Source organism: Equus quagga, unplaced genomic scaffold, assembly GCF_021613505.1.
Source record: "Equus quagga isolate Etosha38 unplaced genomic scaffold, UCLA_HA_Equagga_1.0 220_RagTag, whole genome shotgun sequence".
NCBI classification, from domain to species: domain Eukaryota; kingdom Metazoa; phylum Chordata; class Mammalia; order Perissodactyla; family Equidae; genus Equus; species Equus quagga.
In genome coordinates this window covers 890309-915655 of record NW_025799647.1, presented here as the reverse complement: position 1 = coordinate 915655, position 25347 = coordinate 890309, and the positions used below count along the sequence as shown (strand labels likewise).

At 39.5% G+C, this 25347-nt stretch overlaps 2 protein-coding genes across 2 annotated transcripts in view; one reads left to right on the top strand and one right to left on the bottom strand.

Moving 5' to 3' along the window:
- Positions 1–495: 495 nt before the first annotated feature.
- Positions 496–18871, bottom strand: LOC124233723 (enhancer of rudimentary homolog). The gene is made up of 4 exons (XM_046650854.1): positions 18781–18871; positions 15139–15226; positions 9126–9246; positions 496–994 (listed from the first exon to the last, which is right to left on the bottom strand). Exons 1-4 carry the CDS (start codon positions 18781–18783, stop codon positions 892–894), a joined length of 315 nt encoding a protein of 104 aa, XP_046506810.1. The 5' UTR covers positions 18784–18871; the 3' UTR covers positions 496–891.
- A 440-nt stretch (positions 18872–19311) lies between these two features.
- LOC124233753 (zinc transporter ZIP9-like) overlaps positions 19312–25347 on the top strand; it is a 50087-nt gene continuing 44051 nt past the window's right edge. The window contains exon 1 of the mRNA XM_046650928.1: positions 19312–20036. Within this exon, the coding sequence (XP_046506884.1) occupies positions 19941–20036 (96 nt within the window). The 5' untranslated portion in view covers positions 19312–19940. The remainder of the gene's footprint in view (positions 20037–25347) is intronic.

The following is a 25347-nucleotide window of genomic DNA, read 5'->3' as shown; positions in this document are numbered from 1 at the left end:
ACCTGCCAATCTTACAGTGTGTAAAGATATTACTGGCTACTGGTAAAGTGTGATAAGGGCAGAATCAAGGAACACCCACACACTTGATAACTGGAGGTACAAGACAGTGTGATGGTCAAGTCACAATGTGACCACTTGCATTCAACTGCTGAAGGCTGTGAGGAGGGCACAAGGAGCTCCCAGAGAACGTACATGACCAAAGCTAAGGAACTAACCTGGCTGCTGCTGCAGACAAGCTGTGTCCCCAGAAAGTCTGTCATAATGTCTGCGCCAACAGTAGGTACAAACTTTGGAGCTGCAATTGAGAGTCACTTACTGGAAAAATGAGGTAAAATCTTGTTAGCTTCACAGAAACCATAGCAAAATGTATTCAGCAGATAGATAAGCTTTCTTCAACTTCTTTGTGTAGCAGCCTACTGGTTTTGAAAATGATAAGGCTTTGCAAGAAAATTCAACGTTCAGAGACCAAAAAAAAAAAAAAAAATCACTCAGGGGGAAAATATAACTAAAGAAAATTTATTTTGTTTTTCACTAAGACTTTACCTTGAGGACATAACTAAATTGTGTCACCACCCCCCACCCCAACTTGAAGAAGGGTTAGTACAGTGAATGTTAGAAAGCAGATAGGAACAGTTTGAAGGACTGGAACCAACATTAACTGACAAAGAACAACTTCCATCTAAATCATCATAAAAATGTTTAAGTAAAAAAAAGGGGGGGAATGGGGGTTTCAGATTGAACAAGATCCTCACATTTCATCTAATACATTCAATCCTGGCTAGAGTGTACCAAAATGGAAACAGGATTACTATAATACAAACTTCCACTACTGCGCGCTGTACACATCTGTGTTCCAAGCCCACCCCCATCCCCCTGATGCTTCCAACTCAACTATTTCCCGGCCTGTTGGGCCTGCCGACGAAGGAGCACGTAGATCTTCTCTTTAATCCAGTCTTTGTTATAAGGCTGGTATGTCTGGGTATCAGCTCGGTAACTGAGGAACAGAAAGTAATAAGCAAAGTTATAATGGTCAGTTACTGTCATATTTTTAAAACCCCAAATTACAACTGCCCAATGATGGCACAGATATGCACATGTTCGTACATGAACTTAACGAAAACCTAAAAGTTCTGATTACATAATTGTTGAATTTTAGATCACGTAGTAAAATCTTATAGCAGAAAAAGAAACCAAGGCCTAGAGACCTTAAGTTAAATGCTCAATGTGTTACACGTGTACTTCTCGACACAGTATGACCAGAAACTGTTTTCTCCTACACAGTTACTATTTTTATGGTTTCTTTAGTGATTAAAGAAAAAACCAAACACTAGTACAAACTTCAAATTTGCTAAATTTATTTTGAATTAATTTAATTAATCTTTAAAAATATGTTACTGTCATAAAGATTACTTTCCTGAAAAGTATTAATAGGAAGAAATCTTTTTTTTAAAGATTTTATTTTTCCTTTTTCTCCCCAAAGCCCCCTGGTACATAGTTGTGTATTTTTAGTTGCGGGTCCTTCTAGTTGTGGCATGTGGGATGCTACCTCAGCATGGCTTGATGAGCAGTGCCATGTCCGTGCCCAGGATCCGAACTGGTGAAACCCTGGGCCACCACAGCAGAGCACGTGAGCTTAACCACTTGGCCACGGGGCCAGCCCACAGGAGGAAATCTTTAAACCTATATTTTAGAAATTGCTTTTTAAAATAAATAATGCTAGAGGCTGATGGAGAATTATTAGAAGACATAATGGGCTCCAAAATGGCCCTTGTCAGAAGAGAAGGGTCAGGAGTACAAGGACCAGCATTAGCAATGAAATTCGAGGGTTTTTAGAGTCCAAGGTATCATTTAACAGCCAACCACACAAGGTATCTTTAGAGGACTCAAAAAATAGAAACATTACAGGGGCTGGGCCAGTAGTATAGTGGTTAAGTTTGCGTACTCCGCTTCTGGCAGCCCAGAGTGTGTGGGTTTGGATCCTGGGTGTGGATCTACACACCGCTCATCAAACCATGCTGTGGCGGGTCCCACATACAAAATAGAGAAACACTGGCAAAGATGTTACCTCAGAGACAATCTTCCTCACCAAAAAAAAAAGAAAAAAGAAAAAAGAAACATTCCAGCTGACCTACAAGTGAAATCTAGCTGGTTAAACACTAAACTCAATTTTTGAGTAAAAAAAGTAAAGCTATAGTATAAAAAAACCCAGACAATACGTAATCAGAGATTGCACAAATACAAAGCACATCACAGTGTTTCAAAGCCATGTGCACCATGTGGTGAAAACACTGCTCAGCATCCAAGAGAGGCAAAAATGCAGTTTGCCTAAAGAAAAAAATTACCTTAGGGATACCCTAGAAAAACAAAATATGCAATTTATCAATTATTGTTTCATTTTTTAACCTTTCAGCAAAAAAAAATACATATAAATACAAATGATAATAATAAATACCTAGTAAGAAGTTACCAACTGCTAGGTATTGCTTTAAGTGCTTTATCTCAATCAATCAACTCAATCCTTTTTACCACCCTGTCAGTAGGTAACAATTATAATCTCTTTTTTATAAAGGAAGAAACCAAGGCTCAAAGGACAGCAACTTATTAGCTAACTGACTTTGGGCAAGTGGCAGAGGAGTAAACACCCCTGACCAGAGTCCTCACTGTTAAATACTAAGCTAGAAACCTACACTCCAATTTTTGCCAAGAGAAATCAACTCCAGAGTAGGAATGCTTTAGACCATTATCATATTCTTCCCCGGAATGGTAACGTCAGAACCTGGTTTATTAAAAACACACACACTCTCTCTCTCGGGGCCCGCCCAGTGGCACAGCAGTTAAGTTCACACGCTCTGCTTTGGCAGCCCAGGGTTCGCCGCTTCGGATTCCAGGTGTGGATTTATGCACCGCCTGTCAGGCCATACTGTGGCAGGCATCCCACGTATAAAGCAGAGGAAGACGGGCATGGATGTTAGCTCAACGCCAGTGTTCCTCACCAAAAAAATAAAAAGAACATTAGTGAAAAGCCAAATTCTTTTTTTTTTGTTAAGCGTTTTACAAAAGTAGAGAGTTTGTTGGGGCTGGCCTGGTGGCGCAGCGGTTAACTGCGCACATTCCGCTTTGGCGGCCCGGGGTTTGCCAGTTCGGATCCCGGGTGCGGACATGACACTGCTTGGCAGCCATGCTGTGGCAGGCATCCCACATATAAAGTGGAGGAAGATGGGCATGAATGTTAGCTCAGGGCCAGTCTTCCTCAAAAGAAAAAAAAAAAAGTAGAGAGTTTGTGTGTCTTAATAAGACTGGCCCTGAGCTAACATCTGTGCCAATCTTCGTCTATTTTGTGTGGGATGCCACTACAGCGTGGCCTGATGAGTGGTGCCAGGTCCAGGCCTGGGATCTGAATCTGTGAACCCCAGGCCACCGAAGTGGAATGTGTGAACTTAACCACTACGTCACCAGGCCAGCCCCACTAATGTACTTCTGTTACAATGAGAAATACTCTAAAAAATAAAACAATTTTCTTTGACTATCCTTTGTTCATACTTCCTATTAAATAAGTGCTAATTTAGTCTACTTCAGGGTATAACAGAATAGACAATATTTATATTAACATTGGAAAAGAACTAAAAAAACAAGAGAGTTTTTTAGAACTATAATATCTGGATGGGACAGCCTTATTTAGACCATTCCCCCCAATAAGATCACTTGGGTTTGTGAACATGCAGGAATCCATCAACTTGTATGCTGTTTTCCAACACGAGGAATAATAACAATGCCTTCTTTATGGAAAGCTGTGTGTTGATGGCTGTTAACTGGCAATTGAAAACGAGACAATTAAATGTTAAGTATGTTAATAAAACCCCTAGCTGTTGGCACAGATTAATCTGTTAGCCTAGTGTTATGGTCACTATAGGTTGGTACAAGAACAGAAGCTTGGGTATGAGCAGTGAAATCAGCCAGTGTCTTCACTGGTACCAAGTTGTCTTCCTGATTAGGGGTACCTCCTAGGGCCGGCCCCGTGGCCGAGCGGTTAAGTTCAGCGCACACCGCTTTGGTGACCCAGGGTTTCACTGGTTTGGATCCTGGGCGCGGACATGGCACGGCTCATGAGGTCACGCTGAGGCGGCGTCCCACTTGCCACAACTAGAAGGACCCACAACTAAAATATACAACTATGTACCAGGGGGATTTGGGGAGAAAAAGCAGAAAGAAAAAAAAAAGTACCCCCTCATAACAATAACCAAGGAGGAAAATGTCCCTTTCGTCTCTAAGTAAACAAAGAAAGCTTGCATATTCAAAAGACTGTTATCTTAATCTCATAAAAAGCTTATTAAAAAAAAAAACCTTACAGATCAGAGAATAGTGAAGAAATCTGTATTCTGACTTCAAATATATGAAATACAAATCCTCTGTGCCTGAATCTTACTATTAAAGCATGGTTGGTTTGCCCTGGGCTTAATTATGTCACAAAGTATAATCTTACTTATTCTATTTTCTCCTATATTGGTTTAAAAAAATTTTTTTTAATGTCCTGTATCACTGTCGTGTAAATTTAACAGAAGCAATGAGTACACAACAATTCACAAACCAAAAATGGAGTCAAGTCTTGGTCTGAGGAGTAACAGCCCAAGTCACGATTCTTTTTTTTTTTAAAGATTTTATTCTTTTCTTTTTTCTCCCCAAAGTCCCCTGGTACATAGTTGTATATTTTTAGTTGTGGGTCCTTCTAGTTGTGGCACGCGGGACGCCGCCTCAGCGTGGCCTGATGAGCGGCGCCATGTCCGCACCCAGGACCCGAACCAACAAAACACTGGGCCGCCTGCAGCGGAGCACACGAACCCAACCACTCAGCCACAGGGCCAGCCCCCCAAGTCACGATTCTTGATTAAAGAGAGGAGCAGGATGTGCTGTTACAGGAAATGCCATGGCAATAGGTGACCTCTTTGGAAACAATACCTTATTTCTCCTGAATATTCAAATAACAAAAGGGACATAACAAAGTCATATGGACAAAATGGTTCTAAATCCTACATTTGATTCTGAAAGTTTTCAGAGACCAAAAAAGTTTCAGCATTAGAGATAGAAACATAAATAGCTACAGTTTACAGTTTTCCAGACAATTAAAAACTAGACATTACCATTACTCTCTCTTCTATTCTACCTGACCTACTGTAGCTGAAAAGAATTACCTAGGAAAAAACTGAAGTCTTTCCTCTATTTTGCTTTAATAATGCAAATATTAGAAATCATTTTAGCACACTAGATGTAGTTTCTGGTTATAGTTAATGGCACAAAGTTAGAAATGTTATGTTCTGTCATTAATGACATACTTGTAGTATGTCCTTAAAAAAAAAATCACTATTCTACTTTGCATAATTTTCACTGTCAAAAAGTCAACAAAACATCCCTTTATTAGTTAACAGTACAACTGAACTCACTCGTCGAATTTAAAATTCATATCATTCTACTTGATATGATATGGCAAAATTTAAAGAACCAACCACACATTGTAAATAAAAATAAACCCTGCCCTGACTCTGTCAATCTAGTTGAACGTGGAGTCCCTGCTATCCCCCCGATACTGCTGTGCTCATCAAGCACAGGCTCCTCACAAGGGGTCCTGCGAGGCAGGTTTATCTAAATTTTACAAATGAGCAAACTGAGGTTTAGCCATATTTAGCTAATTTGCCCAAAGGAGTTAGCAAATGACAGAGCCAGGATTCAAACTCAGCTACGTCTAATTCTGCACCTCCAGTTAGCTCTTAACCAGCCTGTGTCGTTAGTAAAACATGAGCCTCGGCTTTAAGAAACTAACGCCCCAGCTGTTGAGAATGAGTGCCACATCCCAAAGCATCAGGATTAGATACCTGATGTCTCAGTAAGTGATTTTTATGAAATCAGAAAGGCAGTCATTAATTTTTAAAATAAAATCAATCATTCATTTAAAGAATGAAGTGATGGTATGTATATGAGCTCTGTAAAAATCTTAAGTTCCAACTGAAACATCTAGTGTTTAAGTGTGAAAACTTCTTAAAACAAATACACTTACTACAAAAATATATTTAAAAAAATAGATCATATCAATTCAGAATATAGCTCTGTAATATAAACAAAGGAAAAGATTACCAATAATTTTAAAAAGCTATGCCTGGAATCACATCCTATGAGTGACATGCATCTGTACAACCAACATTTACTCAGTATCAATTACGTGCCAAAAGCTATTCTAGGCACTTGGGATCCAGCAGTGAATAAAAACAGAGCTCCCTGTTCTCAGATTAGATTCTAGAAAGTAAATATACACATTATTGGTGATTTCAAATTGAGTAGATGATTCTGCCAACAGCTGGGCCGCTCAGTTCCTGGACCCCTCTCCTCCAATGAGCTCGTCTCCTGCGCTTCCTTGGCCAGATCCCTATCCCTTAGCATCACCAGCACTTCAATCTCCCAATCTCAAGCATCTCATTCTTTGATCACTAATTCCTAATACCACAACTTCAACAATCCTTTGACCCCAGTAGGACTTATTAATTAATTGATCCTACCTCTGTCTCCACCCCACCACTACCCCCCACTTACATTTCAGGCGATTCAGTGCCCTGCACAACACTACCCTGGATACACCCTCAATTTTTAGCAAAATCTTTGTTAATTCTCTACCTGTAGACTCAACTGTAACCACCCAGGTAAGAGTAGGGGCAAAAAACCATCATCACGACGACTAATTTCATTATAAATTCATTACCAGGTACCTCATAAATCACCCATTTCCCTAATCCCTTCACCCTCCTAGATTATTCATCTCTCTTCACAAACTTCCGATACCTCCTCCCTCACCTTTAATTTCAAATGGTGTCCTTCCTCCCATTTTTCTGAGATAACTGAAACAATCAGAAAGTAGTTTCTCCAAGCTTCCACCACATCTTCCTGCTTTCCTTCCTTTACTATTAGTGAACTGTCAAAGATCCTATGTAAAGCCATCAATTTCTCCCTCTCTGCTAGATGATCTCATGAGCCTGCAAATTTACCATTATTTCTTTCACCTTAAAAAATAAAATTAAAAAAAAAGACAAAGAAAAAAGCTCTTTCCTCCTCCAGCTATAACCCCACTTCTCTGTTCTCTTTTCCAGCTAAATTATTCAAAAAAGTTGTCTGTCTACAATTCCTCTTCTCATTACGTTAGATTCACTGAAATCTATGAAGATTTTACTACCCCTGTCACTCTACCAAAACTGCTTTGGAAGTCACCAAAGACTTCCACAGTGCTAACCCAGGGGTCAATTCTGAATCCACATTTATCTGACTTATCAATAACATCAACTACTTTTGAATTGGCTTCTAGGGAATCAACGCTCCCTGTGCCTCCAGTTTCATCTCCTCCTACTCTGCCCCTCATGCACCCACTCCTCTGCAGTTTCACAGGCTTACTTTCAACCTGTTTTACTCACTGCTCAATTCCCAGTGTCTAGAACACACATGGTACATAGCCAGCACTCGATAAATATTTGCTAAATGAATATCTATGCGTGAGTCTTTCTGCATGTGTGTCAGACTATAAGCAGATCAACTATAGTCATTACAAACCAACATAGCATAATACCTGCAGCTCTGTTGGCCTCTTATAGTTTTGAGCTTTTTACATTAAAAAAATTATAATAAAAACTTTCCTATTAATACATTTCATTAAAGACCAGAACTGGACCACCTGAATGTTTTGAGTGAGCGAAGTGAAACGGCTATAATGGAAACACAATGAAGAGGTGAAGAAAATAGAACTTAAAAAATTCCAAACCATGCTTGTCTTCACCAGGAACCTTTGCGAGATGCCAAGTGCAGGCCTGGCTCCAGTGGTCACCCAGGAAGGGGTGTGAGTAGGACTGTTTTTCACCACTGAAAAGCATACTTACTTCTAGCACAGTGTCTGGCATGTAACAAATACTCAAGTAGCTGATGACTGAAGATCATCTCATTATAAGGTGCTTCCATTTTCCTCTGTAAAATCAGCTATACATTACTTATTCTCTTGCTCCAAAATATTGGGAAGTATTAAAGACTTATTTGCTCCTTGGAATAGCGATGATAAGTAGATTATCAATACAAATTATTATAACAAACATAATATGTTAGAAAAAAAATTTTTTTTTTAAGGAAGATTAGCCCTGAGCTAACATCTGCTGCCAATCCTCCTCTTTTTGCTGAGGAAGACTGGCCCTGAGCTAACATTCACGCCCATCTTCCTCTGCTTTATATGTGGGATGCCTGCCGCAGCATGGCTTGCCAAGCAGTGCCACATTCACACCCAGGATCCGAACTGGTGAACCCTGGGCTGCCGCAGCGGAACGTGCATACTTAACTGCTGTGCCACCAGGCTGGCCTCGGAAAAACACTTTAATTTGACAAATCTTGGAGAATAGAAAACAGAAGGGTCTAAAAAAGTCTCACTCTAGCATACCAAAATATACATGGTTAACACTAGGTGGAATTAAAATTAAATTCCATTTCAGTCCTACATATATTTACATTTTAAAATAATGTCATGAAAACAGAATAACCATTTTTTTTTTTTGAGGAAGACTGGCCCTGAGCTAACATCTGTGCCCATCTTCCTCTACTTTACATGTGGGACGCCTACCACAGCATGGCTTGATAAGCGGTGTGTAGGTCTGTGCCTGGGATCCGAACCGGCAAACCTGTGCTGCAGAGCACTGGAACTTAACTGCTATACCACTGGGCCAGCCCCAGAATAATCTTAGTTTTACTCCACAGTCAGTTGCTTTAGGACAAAGACTATAAGGGGAAAAAACTAAGGAAAAGATTATTCGATTTAAGGAACAAGGAATCACGACTTTGAACTCTTAGTGACGATCCTCCTAGTATCTTAGTACACATCCCATCTGCTTACTAACTGCATCATTTAGCAAAGTTCTTGATTGTCCTGTGCCTTTAGCTTTATGTTGTCAACTTAATTTACGAGCCATATGTACATGAAATATTAACTACAACATAGTAATCAAAATGCAAAGATCAGTGTGAGGCACACAGTGAACTCCCAATACCATTAATTGCCTCAGACAGATGGATAAACAATAGAAAAATACAACTCAAGAGATATGGTGGCTAATACTTACACAAGGCAGCTGAGGTCTGCCAGATCATCGATAAAATCAAACAACTGACTGATATCGTATGTGATAGAGGGGCTGTTGGGGTTCATTCTCTTCAGATGTTCTTCATACATTTTACAAACGCCTAAAAGAGGGGAGAAAAACCCAAAATCTTACAATTGCATAAACTTTAGACATGAGTAGTGCTATATGTTGATATCATAATATTTATTTTTATAAGGTTGGGCTGGGAAAAGGCACAGTAAATTGATAGCTTGTTTTAATTGTGGCCATTAGTAAATTTTTTAAAATTTTATAAACTCACCAGAATGTTGGTAAGTATTTTGTGCCCCAACAATAAAATGATTACTTCAAGCCATTGGATCTAAAAAGACTTTAAAGACTTGTCATATGCTGGTTCAAATAAGTACTGACGTTGTGGGTCTTATCAGTTTTTCAATAAATAAGTATTCCTAAAGCCTCAGAGTAAATAAAGAAAAACACCACACTTGGGAATGATGGATGACAAATGCATGCTTTTCTATTCTGCTTTCAAATTTCGATAGAATGCAAAGAAAAAATAAAAATAAAAATGGCAACGAGGAAGAGATTATCATAACAGAGAACTTAAGATCCTGAACTCTGAATTCAGAGACTTGAACTCCAGCTCTGTCCTTTACTAATGACTCCATCCCCTGAACCCTATATGTCAGAGATAACAACAGTATCTCTTCATGGAGCTGTTGTGAAGATTATGTGAAATAACACGTATAAAGCATTAGTACATGTAATAAGCATAAGTACTCAAATATAAGTAATAAAAAAGATAATAAAATGAGCAAAACCACTCATAGCAAGCCCACCCTTTCATCATCTAAAGAGCACATTATTTAATTTGTATTCAGTGACACACTCCTCTCTTGTTCCCACAACAGAAATGTAACCTTTTCAGTCCATTCCCACTATCAAATACTTTTAAGCTACTATGATGAATGGACAAGTGAATAAAAGTTAGTTATCTGGGAAAAACATGTCCCATCCTGTATGCACAGGTTCTTCAGGTACCTCTAAATTGACTTCATAAATTTCCTAGTAAAAAGTAATATTCAACCACAGAGTTATGAAAAGCTATCTTAGGGTTTTTGATTGGGACTAGTACACTACACTGTGATCAGAGAATATTGCTCACGAGTTACTAAATAGAAAGGTAGAAATGAAAAGGAAATAAAAACTAGGAAAATAAATTCATTGTTTATCTTTTTTGTTTTTTGAGAAGATTAGCCCTGAGGTAACATCTGCTGCCCATCCTCCTCTTTTTTTGCTGAGGAAGACTGGCCCTGAGCCAACCTACATGCCCATCTTGCTCTACTTTATATGTGGGATGCCTGCCACAGCATGGCTTGACAAGTGGTGTGTAGGTCTGCACCCGGGATCAGAACTGGTGAACCCCAGGCTGCCGAAGCGGAACATGTGAACTTAATGACTATGCCACCAGGCTGGCCCCTCATTGTTTATCTTAAAAAGGCCTTGACCCGCAGCTACCATCATGCTTAATGGTGAAAGACTTGACGCCTTCCCACTCAGACCAGGAAGAACACTGGCACATCTGCTCCCGCCACTTGCAGTCAACACTGTACTGGAGGTTCTAGCCAGGGTGATTTGGCAACAAAAAGAAATCGTAGGCATTCAGATTGGAAAGGAAGAGGTGCAACTATCTCTATTCACAGATGACAGGATTTGTATACAGAACATCCTAAGGAAACCCCCCACACACGAACTATTAGAACTAACAAAGGAGTGCAACAAGATGCAGGATATAAGATCAACATACAATATTCAACTGTATTTCTATACCCCAACAATAAACAATCTGCAAATGAAATTAAGCAAACAGCTTCGAGTACAATAACATCAAAAAAAGAATAAAATTCTTAGAAATAAGTTTAATAAAAGCAGCATAAAATGTACACTGAAAACTACAAACATCACTGAAAGCAAAGATTTAAATAAATGGAACAATATCTCTTGTTCATGGATTGGGAGACTTAATATTAAGATGGTACTATTCCTCAGAATGATCTATAGATTCAACACAATCTCTATCAAAATCTGAGCTACTTTTGCAGATACTGACAAGCTGATCCTAAATTTGACACGGAAATACAAGAAACCCAGGAGAGCCAAAACAATCTTGAAAAAGAACAAAGCTGAAAGACTCACACTTCGGATTCCAAAACTTACTACAAAACTACAGTCATCAGGGGGCTGGTCCCGCGGCCGAGTGGTTAAGTTCTTGTGCTCCGCTTTGGTGGCCCAGGGTTGCACTGGTTCAGATCCTGGGTGCGGACATGGCATCACTCGTCAGGCCATGCTGAGGCGGCATCCCACATGACACAACTAGAAGGACCCACAACTAAAATATACAACTATGCACTGGGGGATTTGGGGAGAAAAAGTAGAACAAAAAACTACAGTAATCAAGACAATGTGGTATTGCTTTTGTAGAAGGATAGGCATATGAATCAATGGAACAGAAACGAGTACACAAATAAAGCTCACATTTATGGTCAATCACTTTCCTACAAGGATACGAGACAAGTTAATAGAGAAAGAAAAGTCTTTTCCACAAACGGTGCTGGGAGAACTGTACATTCACATGCAAAAAACTGAAGCTGGACACATATCTGACACCATATATAACATTCACTCAAAATGGCCTAGAGACTTAAATATGAGAGCCAAAACTATAAAGCCCTTGGAATAAAATATAGGCACAAATCTTCAGGACTTTGGGTAAGGCAAAAGCTTCTTAAATATGACACCGAAACCATAGGCAACAGAAGAAAAAATACATCAACTGGACTTCATCAAAATTTAAACCTTTTGTGTTTGAAAGAACACTATCAAGACAGTGACAACACCAGACACAGACTGGGAGAATATCTTTGCAAAACATATATCTGATAAAAGACTCTTATCCAAGATATACAAAGGACTCCTAAAACTCAACAATTAAGAAAATAATTAAAAGGCGGGCAAAAGATCTGAAAAGACACCTCACCAAAGAAGATACACAGACGGCAAACAAGCATTATGAAAAGATGCTCAACATCATGTCATTAGGAAACTGCAAATTAAAACAATGAGGAATCACTACACGCCTATTAGAATGGCAAAAATCCACAACACCGACAGCACCATGTACTGCCGAGCATGTGGAGCAGCAGGAAGTCACTCTTCACTAGTGGGAGTGCAAACTGATAGTCATGTCTAAAGACAGTTTGTCAGTGTCTTACAAAGCTAAACATAGTCTTAGCATTTGTTCCAACAATCACACACCTCAGTATTTACCCAAAGGAGTTGGAAACTTAGGTCCACACAAACCTGCACATGAAAGTTGAGAGCAGCCGTATTCATAACTGCCAAAACTTGAAAGTAACCGAGATATCCTCCAACAGGTGAATGGATAAACAAACTGCGGTACATCTATACAATGGAATATTATTCAGCAATAAAAAGAAATGAGCTAGCAGGCAATGAAAAGACATGGAGGAATCTTAAAAGTATACTGCTAGGTGAAAGAGTCAATCTGAAAAAGCTACATACTGTATAATTCCAAAAATATGACATTCTGGAAAAGGCAAAACTATGGAGACATTAAAAAGCTCAGTGGTTGCCAGAGGCTTGGTGGGAGGGAGGGAGGAGTAGGTGGAGCACAAGAGTTCTTAGAGCAGTAAATGATAGATACATGTCATCATGCATATGTCAAAACCCCAAAGAATGTTCAAAGCAAAGTGAACACTAATGTAAACTATAGACTTTAGTTAATAACAATGTATCAGTATTGGTTCCACAATTGTAACACATGTATCACACTAACACAGCAGGTAAATAATAGGGGAAACTGGGAGCGGGCAGGGAAGGAAGAAGAGATATGATGGAACTGTACTTTCTAACCAATTTCCCTAGAAACCTAAAACTACTCTAAAAAATTAACCCCATTAATTTAAAAAAAGGGGAGGAAGGGAGGGAAAGCTCTGCTTTCCAGAGGAATATTAACTACTACAAGAAAAATAAGAAAATTACCATCTGGCAACCACTGTGTGAGAACTGATTCAGTACTTCCATTTTAACTTTAACTTTTCAAATGGAAAATAAATCATCATTTCTAATTTAAAAAGAAAAGAGCTATCAAACCACAAAAGGACACGGAAGAACCTTAATGCATCTTGTTAAGTAAAAGAAGTCAGTTTGAAAGGTAATGATTTGAAATGGTAATGATTTCAACTCTGATGTTCTGGAAAAAGGCAAAATTATGGAGGTAGCAAGATGACCAATGGTTGTCAGGGGGCAGGGATGAATAGGTGGAACAGGGCATTTTTAGGGCAGTGAAACTATTCCCTCTGATACTGTAATGTTGGACTCATAACAGTATGCGTTTGGCAAAACCCACAGAACTGTCCAACAGAAAGAACGAACCCTAAGGTAAACTAGAGACTGTAGTTAATAATAATGTATCAATGTATAAATGCTGGTTCATCAACTGTAACAAATATACCACACCAATGCAAGGTGTTATTAATAAGGGACACTGTGTGGTGGTGGGGAGAAGGAGAATACAGGAACTCTGTAATTTCTCTCCAATTTTTATGTAAACCTAAAACTGCTCTAAAAATAAACTGTATTATTAAAAAAAAAGAAATTAGGCTTCACCAAAATCTGCAAGGTTAGTAAACAGCATTGCAAATCAAAGACCAAACATGACAATATAGGTAAGGCAATGATCTGCTAAGGAAGTGTGTACACAAAGTTGATCTTAATGGCAAGTAATGATGTCAACAGAGAAATGGAGCTGAAAAGAAAAAAAGAACATGAGCCTTGCTCGTTTTTAAAAATTAGAGCAGAAGGCAAGCCCAGGTGGCCTAGTGGTTAAGTTCCAAATGCTCCACTTCGGTGGCCCGGGTTTGGTTCCCAGGTGCAGACCTACCTCACTCTGTTAGCGGCCTTGCTGTGCTGGTGGCCCACATACTAAAAAATAGAGGAAGATTGGCCCGGATGTTAGCTCAGGGCGAAACTTCCTCAGCCAAGGAAAAAAAAAACAGCAGAATTTGATGGCCACCAGGAAGGCATGGTGCCAGCTACCTAGAAGCTGTCTCTAAATTGGTACAAGCAGCTTTTTTCACAGGTTTACTCATTGTTGGTTTTAAATGGACAGATTTTAAGTTTAGCCCAGTTAGCTTTGGATAATCAACAAATTCAGGGACATGTCCAGCAGCAAAAAGAGTGACTATAAAATCTTTATAGGAAGAAGCGAAGAATGGACAACATCCTAGAAAGGGTGCAGGATGTGCATAACCGGTTTACTTGATGTAATGATTAAATGTAAGAATGAATCTAATTTGTGACAATCCAATCCATGTGCTCTCATCTAATGGTTTACCTAGTAAGAAACATTAAGGGCTAAGAGTCCCCTTCACGGTGGTGTCAGCTTATCAAATACATAAAAATTTATACTGATTTGGTCCCATCTGCCTTTATTCTCTGAGCTAATTTTTATTTTCTAACAATACTCTGATGGACTATAATTAAACCTCAACAGCTTTTAATGTTTGTTTAATGAGCAGACCATTAGTTTCTGAAGGTGCCCTAGAGCCTGCCTTAACAATGCTGCAAGGCTCGAGTTTAACCAGAATATATAAGGACACCTGAAAATACTTACATAACATGATAAGTAAAACCAGAACCATTGTTATTCATATAACAATGGGAGGCTTTGGAAAGCCATTCATTATACACATGAGCTTGATAAAAAAAAGTAAAGTAATATTCGCAGTAGGAAGACAGTATACATAATTAATACTCCAAATATTCAACAAATATGGTCCTAAATATCTACTTTCTCTGCTCAAATTAACAATTTCAAGAAATCTAGAGTAAAAAACAAACCCAGTTCCTAAATGAGACATATGCTAATAGTGGATGTCAGGAAAAAAAATAACTCCAAGATGTCTACCCGTGGATTAGCGTTTAAACTCACCTTCCATGCATTCATTCACAGACTCATAGTCAGCATAAGTGCGGCCTTCTGGCCTCTTGGTAGGCTGTACCAGCAAAATGGTGTGAGACTGCAGCGGGAAAAAAGTGATTTCAATGTAAGTTTCTGACTCATTTCTGAGAAATTCAGAGTATGACATTAAAATCCCCATTCATGACACAAATGATAGTTGGTGATTAAAGCCCTGTTAACTAGGGTGCTCTTTCTACAATATCTATGCTCTTGCCCAAGTGTGGTCACAGAAGCCGGATTCACAACTTGTCTGTAAGGTCTCTCTTAGTCTCCCAGTCCTTAACGGCTGCTTTCTCAAACTCCTTTTACACTTACTGAGTACTCAACATAAACTACTCTGTACTGTTTTTACTTTTGTATCTTTCTTCCTAACTAGATGATAAACCTGCTCAGGTTGTCAATCTCCATTGGTCACTTTCACTCTCTAGCCTTTCTGAGTCCCTAATAAAAACTCAGATATGGGCTGATGAAAGGAGAAAAAAGTGATTGCAAGCACCATATCAATCTACGTTCTTTTTCCAGCCTTAGCACAACAGTGGAGTCACACCTTATCCAGGGGTGAGACTCAAACATCAAGGCATAAGATAAATTGGTGATATAAAATTAATATATACAGTTAACATTACCCTAGAAAATCCATTAAACTACTATCTAGTCATAGGTGATATCCTAAGGAGCTATACTATACCAAAACCATGCATTTTTAAACACTAGCATCACACAAAATAGCTAATCACACTAAAAGAAATGTGAATATGCTGAAGAACAGCAGAGAGACCTGGGTCTTTCACCTCACGCTCCCCAGGGGGGCATGTTTTCTGCTAGTGTGTCTATTTCAGGGCTTCTCAACCTCAGCACCACTACATTTTGGGCTAGAAGATTCCTTGTCGTGGAGGCTGTCCTGTGTCTCCATTGTAGGATGTTCACAGCATCCCTGGCCTATTTCCACTAAATACCATTAGCACCCACACCTCCCCCACCCTGTCCCTCCCAGGCAAAGTTGTGACAACCAAAAAGGTTTCCAGACAGTGGTTTACTGAAACTATGCCCCCTTCCAATTTCTGCTGAGCATGTAAAGTTGATTAATTAAATACAAGTAAGTTGCAACCTCACTGTAAACCCAATTCTAAATCAAACTATTCACATTCTTTTCTACTCTTTTGCTGTACTACTATTTTTGAGTCCAAAACCAAAAAAAAAAAAGTCTCTCAATGACAAGATCCCCAAACTGTTTTGAAACGATCACAATTTTTAACCATCAACAAATTGGAACTGAAATAGCTAATGCCTAGAAGTTCTAAATAAGCACCAAAAAGCAGTACTTTGAACACACTATGAAAAGCAGAGGAATTTATCACACTCCTCCCTCCACATCAAGAACTGACTCATTCTGATTAAAAGTTTAAGAGGATCTGAGATAAAAATAAAACTTAGTGACATGAAATGAAGGGTAATTCTCACCTATAGTGACCCAAACACAGTCAAGGTCTTTGTTAAATATTGATTAAAAGCCAGAGAAAGCATTATATTATCTGTCATATAAAAGTTTTTGTAAGCCACCTACTCAAAAAAGTAGATTCAACAGGTCATACATTGAGAAGAAAATGATTTTACAGAAACTACACTAGCATTCCTGCAATAGGGCTTGCCCTGTACACTGGTCATACCAGTTGCTACTATATTAATTTTGTTCTTATTCTAATGCAAATTTAAGGACTAATTTACTTAAGAGAGTAAACATATGGAAATGGCTATACAGTATGCTGCTTTTTATATCTAATCTTAAAGTGAACCTGTAGTAAGGTTCACTATTTTCAATACTTATGCCCAAAGACAAGGATTAAAAACTAAGAACCAAAAAATGACCAAATTTACAAAACTGTAGTCAAAATGGTTATTTTTAAGTGGCAGTTCTTTTCTGTTATCAGCTTAAGATCACAATGCCTCCCAAACCAGTTTTTGTCACTTTTTTCTTATTGGAGCTATTTTCAAAATCCTTTGGTTTTATTAAAAATCCAAATATATTTGTCTTAACAGTTTTCTCCTTCTTCTGGACAAATGTGGTCCTTGCCTTCCTTGTGGTCGTCTTTCTTGGGGGAATGATGAGACTCTCTCTCTATAAATTCAAAATATAAGTACATATAGGCAAATATACATATGTTTATATTTGCCACAAGAGGAAAATAAGATTGTGAAACCTAAATTAGGAAAAAAAGTTATGCAGAATTACCTTAATAAAATCTTTATTCTGATTACCAAGCACCTGAGATTCACCCTAATGAATACTTAATCTGGCTTTAACTTTGTGAAAGTCTCACAAACACGAACTCTAAGAATAGTCATTCTACTGTTTCAGAAATATTACAATACATAGAATTTGTCCATTAGCCTCAAATGCTTCCCCCAAACTAGTAAAAAAAAAGGAAAGAAAAGAAAGAAATTGAAGCCTTATCTCCAGTAAAGTAAAAGTACTTAAGACTTTTGAGCCAATATATTGTTTGCTTTAAATTTCTAATTTTTAATACTACTTGGACTGATAAGGAATTATCACTGACATTTGTCCCACGAGAACGGGTTGCTGATATTAACTGCTGTCACCTTCTCAGATTTTAATCTAAGCATTTTAACACAATACCAACTAGTGACATAAAAGTCAGAGAAAGAAGGAAATTCAGATAAAATGACTTGCCTAAGGTCACACTGCTAGTTATGACAAATCAGGAACTGGAAACCCAGTCTTCTAATTCCTAGTCCTTTTGGGAGACTATGTGAGGTCAAACATTGAAATATCTCACTTCAGAAAAGTACAACCTGAGAAAGTTCCTTGTTAACAACAGCTGCCTAATTTGTTAATAATAACTGCTGCAAACAGAAAACGAAAGTTGAAGTGTGAAAGTAACCATGATTCCCCATAATCCCTGAGAGCATCTCCTTTTTGTGGATTAAAAAAACCAACAAAAAAAACACCCATTCCACTACCACCCCGGTCAGATTCTAAGGAACCTGGACCCTCAGCTGAGCCTATCTTTTCAGCCTCCAGTCCTAAAAGAATATAAACAAGGGTAAGAATAGGATTGAAGAACAGGATAGATCCCAAACCAGACTTCTAGAGATCTTAGAAAAGAGAAAAACCGTTACACCTACATATGATTAAAAAGACGGACCAGAGCAAAACAAAAGGGAAGCACACTACAAAGCAAAGACGACCCCTCCTGGCCCACACGCTGGATGCAGTAAATCGAATGTCAGCTTTGGGAACAGGTTTGTCTGACATCCCTGGCCATTGTTCCTACAGTACAGGCTAGAGCTTTTGGAGGGAAAGAGTAGCATCCTCGCGCCCGCATCTCCCAAGCAGCCAACGGGAGAAAGAGCATCCTCCGCACTGCGCGCCTAGCCCGGGCCAGCACGCGGGCGCGCAGCCGGAGGGCGGACCCGGGCTCCGGGGCCTACCGCCAGGCCCAGCGTTTCCGCGGCGGGAAGGGGAAGGGTCGACCCGCAAACTGGAGGGCCGGGGAGCAGCACGCTCGCGCTGGATGCGATGGCTAGAAGATGGACCGGGCCGGGATCGCCCGGGAGGCAAAGGGATCGGGGAGCCGCTCAGGCTTTTCTCACCATCGCGCCAAACTCTTTCGCTGCAGCCGCTGCCGACACCACCGCCGCACACGAGCTGAGCCGCAACGCCGCCAACAGCCAATCCCCGCGAGAGCAGCCGCCGGAAGTCGTCAGAGGCGCACCGCGAAAGAGCCTGTCGGATCATAGAGGCGCACACATTTCCGGCAGCTAGAGCAGCTACCGACTCTGCCTCAGCCATCTTGGATAAGGGCGATGAGCCGCACAGGGTATGTTTCGGAACTTGTAAAAGAATCGTTTTTTTGCAAGACGCTGCCTCCTGTACTCTCGTTATTAGACATACGGCCAGGGTGATCACAGACATAGGCAGCGACACGAGTCATCTTTCACTAGCCCTACTCAAAAATGGCGGTAGTAGAAGACTCACGGGCCATAGGTCGGTTGTAACCCGGAAGTACCCTTATAAAGGAGGGGGTAGTGAAGCAATCCGGAAGTGGATGTAAAGAAGAGGTGCCAGTTGGCGGCCATGGCAGCTGTAGTATCGGTGGCTCCGGGTGAAGGCCCAGCGGAGTGGAGTAATATGGGCAGTACCGGGTATAGGGCAGACAGCTTTGTATCAGCTTCGCTGCTGAACCGCTAAGACCCATTGTTAGAGACCGGCAGGACTCCTTTTCCCATTCTAGACTCGGAGGAGAGTTTGTCGGGGCTGGTGGGCTGGTCCCAGCCTTGGGGGGGATCGCCGGTGTGGGGGTCCCCGGGAGATAGGGGCTTCGGGAGAACGAACAAGTTCGCTGGGATTTTCCTGCTGCCACCCGCGACGTTGTTTGTGGAGAGAGTGGGCCCACTGTGGCCACCTTCGTTCCGACAAGTGAGGAAATCGCTCATTCGCATATTTTCCCCATTGACTTTTCCCATCTCTCTTAACCCACGGGAATCCAGTGACAGGCATCTGAAAACCCAGGGGCTGGGACCTAAGATTACTGAAAGTTCTCTCTGGTGCTAATATCAGCAAAAAGGGGCTGTTCCCAGGAACGTTCAAGACAAAGGTGTCTCGTGAACCCAGCTGCTAGTGGGGAGGACGAAAGAACTGGAAAGTCCGCTTGTTCTCTTGGAATCACCACACGCGTTTAAGAACCCAAGCGTCCTTTGAAGCCATTGAAATTTTGTAGACTGGTGGTGGTGGGTGAATAAAGGAGGGCAGAATGGATGATTTCATCTCCATTAGTCTGCTGTCTCTGGCTATGTTGGTGGGATGTTACGTGGCTGGAATCATTCCCTTGGCTGTTAATTTCTCGGAGGTAAGAAATTCTCCATTTTTTGTCAGCTGTCAGGATGGCTGCTAAGAAGTAGTGACGGTTGTAGAGGGAAGCTGCTTCCCCAGTTGATCTCAGAGCTAAAGATCTTATTAAGGAAGCCTATGTTTTAAAAAGATCTATGACGTTTAATAATAGAAACAAACCTCATATTCAGTACTGGAGTTAACGGGGTGGGTAGATCCACTGAAGATCTGGAGAACTGTGAACCCCCTGAAATTGCGTACAAAAATTTGGGGCTCTGTGCGTTTTCCTAGAAAGAGGCACCATAACATTCTTTTGATTCCCAGAAGTTGTAAGGAATCAAGGTTCCAGGCTGCCATCAAGAAATATAAATGGACAGTGCTATTTGTCCATATGAGTTGAAATCAATATAACTTCTCTTTTTGAGAAAATCAAGCATAGTGTTTTGGAGGAAAGGTGGTTTTTTTGGATACCTGTGTTAGAATGAAGGTAAGAAAACCTAAATTAGGTTGTTCTTAACTCATGTTTCCTTTTAAAGAAAGAGCATTGGGGTAGGTATTCGAAGTTGTTTTCAATTCTTGCTTAGAAATGAATTTTTGTTAATGTTTTGACATTTGAGTTAATTTGGTTATTTCTCGTTACTTGAACAAACATAAACTAATGGGGAAGAAAGATAGATGAAAGCCTTGCTCAAGGAAAATGCAAATAGTTTCTTCAGGTTGTCACACAGAGTTCACAGCATGCACAGTGCTCAGAGATTTGGGAGAAAAGTTCTGCTTTCAGAGGGAACGGGCTTCATGAGTAGGCCCTGGGGCTCAGCAGTAAAGTAGTCCTGCCGGGCCTGCAAGTGCTTTCAAAGGAAGGAGGGAGAGGAGATTGGCCTGAAGTAGGAAGGAGGTATGGGTGAGGTGTGAGGGAGGCCTTGAGGAAACCTGAGCCAAGAGGAGGCATCGCTGGTAAAGAAAATAGCCTGTGGGTGGGAAAGAAGATGGGACCAGGTATTGTGAGTTTGAGAAATAGTAAAGCCACCACCTGGTGGAAGGGAGGCTTGAGTTCTTGCTGCTCCCTTTCTGATTCCTTTTTTTACCCGTACCCATCAGCATCTAAGGATAACATGGAACTAAGTTTTATTGAGCATGTACATTACCTAACTTCATTTTTAAAAGTCAGTGAGGTATAGATGAGGAAACTGAGACTCAGATTATGTAACCTGGACAACTTTATGAAATGTGTTAGAATCAGCTGTTTTTTGAATCTAGGTTTTTCCAATTTAGAGCACTTCTTAGCCCACTGTCCATTGTGGCAAAGGTAGCAAACTAGTAGCCCACGTAGCACATCTCGGCCACAGACTTGCTTTGTGAGGTTAGCAGAGTGTTTAGTTTTATTATTGTTACTATTTGTCATCTGTATTCCCTCAGGGCATCAGTTGGCTAGAGCTGAGAGCTGTAGATTGTCGAGGTCCTCCTGGCTGTGAAGCCTCCTTCCATCATCTGGGCCACTTGACTTCCCATTACCTTGTGAGCCTGCTGTCTGTCCTCTGACATAAACTGTATTTTCTTTCTTTCTTTCTTTCTTTTGAGGAAGATTAGCTCTGAGCTAACATCCGCTACCAATACTCCTCTGCCCTCTTCCAGGAAGATTGGCTCTGAGCCAACATCTGTGCCCATCTTCCTCTATTTTATGTGGGATGCCTGCCATAGCATGGCTTGATAAGCAGTGCATAGGTCTGGGCCTGGGATCCGAACTGGTAAACCTGGGGCTGCCTAAGCAGAACACGGGAACTTAACCACTGCGCCACCAGGCAGGCCCCTAAACCATATTTTCTTATAACTACATCAAAATTATTGACATTGTTAGGGCTGACATTTGTGAGGTTTAAGTTGGTTTGTGTATTTACAAACTTATTGAGAACATTTATCAAGAATTATAATTAATTCAAATAAGAAACTGTCAAAACTTTTTATTTTTATAAAATGCTTAGAACTCTTCCAATTTCAGTATTTTCTCAAACTATCTTGAGTGATTTTTGCAATCACTCAATAATAAGTGATGCAAGTGCATACTTATTTTCTTTTTGTCCACGTGTACATTTCCTTTCAGTGAAATGAGAGGTGTAATTAACCAGGCCATTAATAAAGATAATTAGTATGACATGTCATTTATGGCTTTCTAAATTCATGATCAAGTGGTCTTTTCCAGTAAATCTTAAAATGCTATTAGTCAGTATTCATAGTATCTGTTTATTACTCCAGCAGAAACAATGCATTTTGAGATGTTAGAATAAAAATGAAAGTTATGTATAATTTAGTCAAAGACATTTTAGAATTCAGCTCGTGGTTTCTATCTTCTAGGAATTAAGCGTTTCTCTTTAGAGAGATTATACTGTTATTATACACCAATGTATTGTACCACTATTAAGATGATACATTTGTAAAAAATAAACTTCATTCTTGGAGGCTGGGAAGCCCAGTTTCTCCCTCAGGAAATAGCTCCCCAGACTCCTACATTGGCTAAACAATTTTCCTTTTTAAGGAAGTCTAGCTTTTCTTAGGGACTGGAGTTACTATAAATAAAAGGACTGATAAACCTAATTTATCTTACGGTTCATTTTTATTTAGGTGAAAAGATGCTTTTTATTCATGTTATTAATCTAGCTGCTGCTTTGTCATTCAGCACTTTTTTCTTCAGAATTTCTCACAGCAGGAATAAAAGATCAATAAAGCCATTAATTATGTCAGGATTGGTATTTATAAATGAGTTGAAATCGAGTAGTCTGAAATTGCTGTGGCAGTGGTGTCTACCTGCCATATCTGACCCTCAAGAAGTTTATGTGACATTGATTTCTCTGTCACTTTCTCCATCTTTTATTGCCCCCACACCAGCTTTCTTGGTGCTTTTGAAACTTCCTTGCCCTGTGACCAGGTAACTACCTTCCTGCCTAAATGATTTCTAAAACAAAGGAAAAAAATCTCTGTTTCTCAAATGTATTTTTAAGCCACTGTGATAATCAAGATGCACTCTTCTTCACTATATGGGAAGGAGAAAAAGTAAACTTGTAAGGGAGGCCAAAGCTTGGTTTACACGAATGAGGTCCTGTCTGGAAAGCAGTTGGACACACTAGTTTAGCACCGTCTTATGTTTTTTAGATTCACTTGTTCATGAGCAGTTTTCTTTGGCTCTAAATGAAAGTGTTACATAAGTAGGTAAGGAGCCTACAAGTTGACATTACCTGGTATAAACCCAGTTTAGAGGTGCTCTGATTGATGAATGGGTTAAAATATAAACGGTGGCCAAAGTCGGGTTTTAGATTGATTATCTGAGGATTGTTGTTTACCTGAGCATGTCTCCTCTTTGTCACAGAGCTGGTAACAGAGAGCAAGCTATGTTTGCACCAGAGCCCTAGGGTGGTGCTCCTCACACTATCTGGTAAATGACCACTTTTTCTTTTTGTTTAATTTCTATTCCATTGCAGACCAATATATTTGTGAAAATGAAATACTAAGAACATGAAGTGGAAAAAAGATACACAAAATACAAGCTGAAATGTAGTGTTATTAGATTTAACAGGCTAGAATTATAATAATTGTATTGCTATAAATTTTTTTGAAAATCTCAGTTTCGTGTTTTTCTTGTCGCAGACCAGTTTGGATTATAATGCTACTTTTTTTCATATGTTAAAACAGTATAAATCCGTAAGTATGCAGACGAAAGTAGTGCTACTACTCTTCCATAAAGAATTTAAGGTAATGAGTAATGTGCTAATTTCCAAAGGAACTGTCTGAGGCAGGTAGTGTAGTTCAAAATCAGTGTCACTACTTGAGCGAGCTGTTTAACATCCAAGTGTCTTCTGTTAAATGACCTTATAGGATCTTTGTGAGGATGTCATGAAATAACAAAAGCACAGGGCTTAATGCTGTATCTAGAACATAATGAGAACCTTAGAAAACGTTGAGGGTTATTTCCACTACTGATTACTAAAACTTTTTAAGATTTTCACTTTCATTATTCTGAATTATAATTTTTAAACTTTTTATTATGGAACAGACTTCTGATAATGGGTAAACTCCTCCCCTCCCCCTACGCCCCCTCTAATCTCGAAAACATCTCAGTAGTTTGTTTGGAATCGGAAAGGTCTTGTTTGGGGTTGGCAGTGCTGTTTGCCATGAGTGTCCCGTTTGGAGAGGCCAGGGCTTTTCCTCTAGTCTCTCTGCCTTAGAGTATCTTTCTTTTCTTCATTATCCTTGTTCTCATTTTAAACTTTACTTTGTTTTTCATGTGTTAAAGTTTTGTTTTGTGTCTGTAACTGACTCATTCATAATAAATGTCTTTGCGGCTTTGACCAAATCAAAGGTTTGTATCTAAAGAACAAATTTGATCAGTATGCTGTTTCTTCCACAATTGGTTCTTTTTGAAATAGATTTGACAAAGTTGCATTTTTTAGGACTTCTGCATTGTCTGGGATATTAACCTTTTATTCTCTTATGATAATACAAAAGATTTTACACCTCTTTGGAGTTTCGTTTCTAAACTTTAACATTTTAAACTTTGCATTCTCTGTAATTTACCCATATATGGAAAGCAATCAGTAATTTTGTCTTTCCTTAGATTATTGTCTGATAAGGTTATTGTCTCATAAGTATCTTTGCTTGATAAAACTAAATTTGGATCAATTACAATCTGATTCAATATTATTTTCCTGAAAAACTTTTTTTTCTGTAGGGTATTATGTGGATAAACATCATTGAGACTTATTTGTATAATAATACTAATAATAGTTAAGCTTATTGAGCGCCTTCTGTGTCTCAGGCCCTGATGTGCATTATCTTAGTAAATCCTCCGGACAACACTGTGAGGGGGATGCTGTTAAACCTCACTTTACACATGAGCATTCTCAGGCTTAGGTCACAAATACTGGTAGAGGTGGAATTTGAAACTAAGTCAGTTTAATTACCAGTCTAAAGCACTTGACCATTAGATATTTCTTTTCCTGATGAACGCTGTGTAACAAAGAAATGAAAATATCATGAATCTAAATTGACACCTTTAGCTCCCCAAATTAGGAACATCTTAACACCACTAACATTTTATCCCTTAAGCTCCCCAAGTAAGGAATAGAATATCTTTAACATCACTAACATTTCCCTTCCTCAGTACGTCTCATGCCTTATGCTTAGACAGTGTAGCAGAATTGCAACTACAGAGGTAATCAATTTCCAAATACCATTGAAACCTATAAGAAAGAACTATGTCTTAGATGCCCTTTAAATTAACACCTGCCAAATGGGAATCTGAAGCAGTTGCTATTTTAATTATCCAAGATTAATTTCACACT